The sequence below is a fragment of the Propithecus coquereli genome, unplaced genomic scaffold (genome assembly GCF_000956105.1).
Source record: "Propithecus coquereli isolate 6110/MARCELLA unplaced genomic scaffold, Pcoq_1.0 Scaffold449, whole genome shotgun sequence".
Classification (NCBI taxonomy): Eukaryota; Metazoa; Chordata; class Mammalia; order Primates; family Indriidae; genus Propithecus; species Propithecus coquereli.
In genome coordinates, this window is record NW_012150274.1 from 1,682,967 (window position 1) to 1,688,840 (window position 5,874).

The window sequence follows — 5,874 nt, forward strand, 5'->3', positions numbered from 1 at the left end:
GGGCGCTGGGCGGAGCCCCTCCGTCCTGGGGCTCGCGCCCGCGCCCGCCGGGCTGGGCGGCCGGCCCGGAGGGCACCCGAGGGCGGACCGCGTCGGGGCAGGTGTGAGCACCGTGCGGACGCGAGCCCGGGCGCGCGCCTGCCGCGGGTGCTGGCGCGTGTGTGCGGGCACAGCACGACCCGGGGCCGCGCGTGCGTGCGTGCGGGGGGTCGGTACTCGCGTGCTCACGTGCCCGTGTAGGTCCATGTGGCTACGTGTCTCCGGGCGGGAGCGCGCGCCTGCGCGGGGCCTCCCTCGGGGCTCGCGGGGTGGGCGGCTCTGGCCCCTCCCCGGGCGCGGGCGCAGCCGGGGCGGAGGCGCTGTCCGCGGTGCTGACGGCGCCGGGCGAGCCGAGGGGCTGCGACCCGGCCTGGGAGGCCCCGCCTCGCGGCCGCCCCGGGGACGCGCCGGGAAGACCGGCCCTCGCCCCCCGCCCAGGGCGGGCCGCGGAGCCCCCTCCTGAGCCCGTGGAGACGGCAGCCCCGTCGCCTCCCCCCGTGGCGCCGCCCGGCCAGTCCTTAACCCGCGCACTCCGTTCGAGTACATGATCCTCGCCACCATCATCGCCAACTGCATCGTGCTGGCGCTGGAGCAGCACCTCCCTGACGGGGACAAGACGCCCATGTCCGAGCGGCTGGTGAGTGCGGCGGGGGCCCGCGCGCGGGGTGGGGGTGCTGGCACCTCGGCCGACTGCTCTGCTTCAGAGTCGGTGCCTGAGGTCGTCTAGGCCGCTCCCCGCTCTCAGTCGAGGAAAAGGGGACAGCGGGCAGCTGACACCTCTCTCCAGGGCCGGGCAGCCCGGGTGGTCCGCTCGGTCCCGGATGAGACCACGTGGGCCCCTTCCTGGTCTGTTCTGTGCAATGAGCCACCCCTGCACCTCCGGTGAGCCAGCCCGGCGTGTGGCACTAGGCCTCGATCTGAGAATCCAGGTGCTGACCCTGGGGTGGAGGAGGGGCATTCGCGGTGGTGCAGCCAGGAGCCTGAGGCTCTGTGAGTGCCGCCCACTCTTCCCTGCGGGCTGTGGCGGCCTTTGGCTCCACGGTGTGGCCTGGCCTGGATCTAGGGACCGTGAGCCTTGCCTTCAGATTGTCTGTTGTGGCCCTGCCCGGAACCCCTTCCCTGTGGGACACCCCTTCCCAAACATTCTGAACCATTTCCACCCACCTCCAGCTTCCTGCCAGGAGCTCCCCAGACCGCTGCGGGACCCCCATTGCAGCACAGAGCCAAGAGAGTAAGGGGGCCAGGGCAGGGTCTCTGTCGGGGGGCGAGGCTGTGGTCCTCCCAGCTCAGCAGGAAGCAGGTTGAAGGCCAGCCAGGTGGGGTCTCTGCAGGGGCTGGGTCGGAGGGAAGGGCAGTATTTCGGGAGGCGAGCGCCATGTCAAAGGCTAACAGCCCCAGCTCCCCGCTGCCCTGGCCCCCTTGCCTGGGCTCGGTGTGGGCTGAGACTATGAGGTCAGAGTGCAGAGGAGGAAAGCAAGTGTGGGGGGTCCAGAGAGGGGGTGTTGGGGCTGAGGACCCCCGGGAGATGGCCTTTCTTGGGGGGCATCCAGAGGCTGCTGCTTCTTCCCTCGAACCCTGGCTTCTGCTTCCGTAATGTCCGTTGGAGATAAAGATCTTTGAGATCAGGCCTGTTCAGTGCTTAGCATGGACTTGCTGTTTTAGTCCTGAAGTCCCTGCCACGGGGCCACCGCAGGCCCAGTGGTGCAGAAGGGGTGTGCCGGGAGTGCCCATGTTTGGGCATCAGGGGAAGGGGAGTGGTTGGACAGCCAGGGGGTGAGGAGGTTGGGTGGTGCACAGCCCAGAAGGCCAAGGGGGTTCGTGTCCTGGGTGTCTGCAGGAGGAGTGTGGACAGCCCAGCTGTCCCTGTGGGGCCAGCAGCACTCTCCTTCCTGGCAGCCAGTCCCCAGGCCCTGCTGCCCTGGCCCTCCCTGGCACAGGCAAAGGGTAAGCTGTGGCCCTTGTGGGGGACATGGGCACGGAGCCTGGTGGCATCACTGGCCTTGTCTGGGCTTCAAGTCCTGCTGGTGGTGTGGGCCTGCTGCCTGCTGTGTCCCAGCAGGGAGCGTCCACTCTGCAGGCCAGAGAAGAGGCAGAGAGGAAACCAGGGCTTCAGGCAGGGAGCTCGAATGCTAGGCCACAGGGCGCGGTGTCTCCAGGGAAGTCTGGCAAGGGTAGGGCCAGAGGGACACAGGCCCAGGGTCCAGACTGGGGTACAGGCGGGGAGGCTTAAGCCTGTCCTGTCCTGCTGACGTCCTGCGGTGTGGGTGTTTGCCTCGTGCTGACGGGCAGGGGTGCCTTCTACATTGTCGGGAAAATGAGCAGAGTGTAGCTGCTCTGGCCGGGTGGTCTGCGTGCCTGTGGGCACAGCCCTCGAAGGCCCTGGGGTAGGCAGTAGGCTCGTGCTGCTCCCCTGGAGCAGACAGGGGCTGGGGGCACAGAGGCAGCCTCTCAGGTGTTTGCCAGGGCGGGGTCTCCCTGGCTTCCCACCCACCGGTCAGCTCTGAGGCTGCCTTTAGCTGGGCCCAGCTCGTAGTCCCACACGGAGCTGCCTGCACCCCCATCCCTCCCACCCACGCCAGCCCTCAGCCCTGCGCTGGCCAGGGCGGGCGTGGGAGGGGTGGAGCTGAGGAGTCTGGGGTGGGGCTGCTGTCCAGCTGCTGGCCCCGGCCAGTCTTCCCTGGAGTCTGGCCCGTTCCCGTTTCTATCCAGTAGCCTTCTGTGAAGACGTGTTTGCCGGGCCTAGCTGTCCCCTGGGGAAAGGGGCCCCTCCCAACTAAACTAGAAGCCTCGAGGCCAAGAAAAGTGTGCGCGTCCCTCCAGGGGCCTCCGCCCCGCCGTGAGTCAGCATCAGGGCGGCAGGACAGGAGAGCTGGCCCTGGTGGAGGCTCCGCTGCCCCGGCCCTGGTGCCAGCAGCTTCCACCAGCCAGTGCGGCAGGGCGGGGGCGGGGTCCAGGCTGGCTGTGGGTGAGTCGGGTGTGGGAGCCCTCAGGAGCCAGGCTTCCTGGGGAGGAAGGCACAGGCAGTGGGACCGGCGGCGCTCGCCTCGGTGGCCGCTCCCAGGCCCTGCTGTCGGGGCCCCTCATGGGCAGGGCTGAGGGCAGACCCTCGGGGGAGGCCCTTGGAGCTGGCCTCCCCGCCACCCCTGTTTGCCAGGGCAGCAGCCTGGAGTGCAGGCGTCCACGTCCAGCCCCCTGGGCGCTCTCCCCCGCGGAGTTTTCTGTGGAGTCCTCTGATTCTCCGCCTTGTGTGCTGTTCTTTGCACAGCACCAAGAGGGCCTGGCTGGGATGGGGTGGAGGAAAGGGATCTTTCTAGGATCTAGAACAGATATTCCTTTGCTCACACTGTTCCCTGCACCTGGAGTTCCTTTCCTCAAAGTCTAGCTGTGGAGACCTTGCCTGCTGGTGCCGCGCCTGCCCTCTGGGAGGTGTCTGGAGCCCGAGTTTGCTCCCACCGTCCAGCCTGGCGCCTGGCGCACGGCGGTGGGCGCTGCTCCTCTGTGGGGCTCTCACAGAAGAGGTGCAGCATCATCTGAGGGCCTTCGGGCTGGAGGTTTTGCTTCTCTATTTCAGTTTTTCCCACCAAGAGTTGCATGTTGCGTGATCAGGCGTGTGCTGAATGCATAGGTGGGTCCGGGCCCTGGTCGAGGACGGCCGAGCTTTGTCCAGGCAGCCTTGCGTGGCGGCTGCAGTCCAGGGTTGGACCCAGATGCTGCCTGGCCACTGCCCGCTCGTTAGAAAGCGGATGACCACAGCGGGGTCACAGGTCGCCCTGGTTAACCCTACATGTGGCGCCTGCAGACACCGTCTTTGCCGTCATCATCTTCCGCGAGCAAAGCCTGCTGCGTGGCTCTGGCAGGCTGGGTCTCGGCCCTTCTGTGACGTGGCACAAAAGCTGAGACGTCGGGGTGGGAGGCGCGAGGGCACCCCCGGACGTCACGGGGACGCTGCCGCTGTGTGAACAGACATGTGTCCGTCCGGGCAGCGCGGAAGAGCAAACAGGCGGTGTAGGGAGGGTTGGGCTGTCGTGGGGGGCGCGGCCGCGCCAGGTGTTCCTTGCCCGCCGCCTGGCCACTGCTGCCCAGGTGACCGAGTCTGTGCTCCCCCCAGGATGACACAGAGCCCTACTTCATCGGCATCTTCTGCTTCGAAGCGGGGATCAAGATCATCGCCCTGGGCTTCGTCTTCCACAAGGGCTCCTACCTGCGGAACGGCTGGAACGTCATGGACTTCGTGGTGGTCCTCACCGGGTAGGTGGGCCAGGGCGCGGGCACGCCGGGGCGGGCACCTGCTATCCGCCCGCGTGTTCACACGGGCCGCCCTCCAGCCCCGCCCAAGACACCCCAGAAGTCACTGCCGCCCCACATGGGATGGGGGCTGCTTGCGCCCGGAGGTGCCTGTGCTGTGCTCTCTGCGGACGGGCTGACCTGTGCCCGGGGGACATGGCCCGCCAGCGCCCACGGGCTGGTGTGGGCCTGCAGGTGGCCCGCGGGAGGGGAGGGCTCTCGCTCTGATGTCTGGCGCTCACTCAGCCTGCGCCAGGGGTCTTGAGCTGTTTCCTGCCCGAGAGCCCCCGCGGCAGGTCCCCGAGCTCTGCGCCGCCCTGGGACGGGGCTCCGTGTGCCGCGCCTCTCGGTTTCTAGCTCCAGGAAGGAGCTCAATCGGTGTGCCCCTTCCAGCATTTTCCTCTGCAGCTGGGTCCTGGTCATTGCCAGCTGTGGAGACCCAGAAAGTCCACCCACGGGTATGGTGGGGTGGGCAGAGCTCTGTGTTCCCTGTCCCCACCCCGGGCGTCAGTGGCTCCATCTATGGGGTGGCACCTTAGGGTCCTCTCCCTGCTCCCCTGGAGGGGGCCGGAGGCCAAACCAAGTGCGGAGGGAGTGAGTGCCGGGGTTGGCCTCCCGCACACCTGTCTTTCCCTGGGGTCCGGGACTCCCCGTTCAGAGCCCTCCCGAGGTGCCCCGTGCCCGTGAGGGGCTGTGGGCTGATGGCAGGGGAGGGGCTCCCACTCCACGCGTGGCGGCGGAAGGAGCAAGGGCAGCCAGATGGCCTCTGGGCTCCCGATGAGCCCCTCAGAGCCCCATCCCTGCCGCGGTCCTGGCGCGCCGGCCCGTTCTCGCTGCTGCCCGCCCTGCAGGGCGAGGACAGAGCTCGCAGGGCCGGGGCCTGGGGGTCCGTGGCGGGCTGGACCCCAGAGCTGTCCGAGGCGTGCCCGGCGCACAGCAGTGGGGAGGCGGCTCCTGTGCCCCCCGCAGCCTGGCGTCCTGGCCGCTCCCTGCCCCACGGGGCGTGCGTGGGGTGGCCTTGGGGAGACCTGTCCCACCAAGGGTGCTGTGGGCTCTAGGTGGGAGGCGGCTGGGAGCCTGTGGCTCCTTGGGGAACGGGTGCGCCCCACACCCAGTGGGCGCCCCTGGTGGGACCGGGCATCGCTGCTGCTGTTTACGGGGCCCTGTCCCTCCAGACGCGAGTCCCTGGAGACGAGAATGGTGTTTGACTTCACAGCGCCTCTCTAGAGCCCGGTTTGGGGCGGGAGCCAGGGAGGGGCCTGAGCTTCTGCTGAATTAATGAATTGTTGTCCTGTGAGGGGTGTTACTGTGTCGGGACTCCTCCTCCCACTGAGTGTCCCCTGCCGGAGACAGGGAGGGAGGTGAGGGGGCTGCCCCCAGCCTTGGCCTCCGAGTGGGCTGAGCCCTTCCCCCCTGCCCACGCTCCTGGGCAAGGGTGTGCAGGACAGGAACCTTCTGGTGGCCCAGGGTCCCAAGGTCTGTTAGTCTCTTTTTGTGTTTTTCCTTCTCTCCCCCTCCTCCCCTCCCCGTCCCTCCTTTCCTGCCCTCCTC

At 68.2% G+C, this 5,874-nt stretch overlaps 1 protein-coding gene across 1 annotated transcript in view; it reads left to right on the forward strand.

Annotated features, from left to right (window-relative positions):
- Positions 1-583: 583 nt before the first annotated feature.
- The window catches only part of CACNA1B (calcium channel, voltage-dependent, N type, alpha 1B subunit), a 110,269-nt gene continuing 104,978 nt past the window's right edge, over positions 584-5,874 (forward strand). Inside the window, exons 1-5 of the mRNA XM_012654741.1 lie at positions 584-676; positions 785-921; positions 1,210-1,270; positions 4,148-4,287; positions 4,732-4,786. Coding sequence (XP_012510195.1) covers positions 584-676; positions 785-921; positions 1,210-1,270; positions 4,148-4,287; positions 4,732-4,786 — 486 coding nt within the window. The remainder of the gene's footprint in view (positions 677-784; positions 922-1,209; positions 1,271-4,147; positions 4,288-4,731; positions 4,787-5,874) is intronic.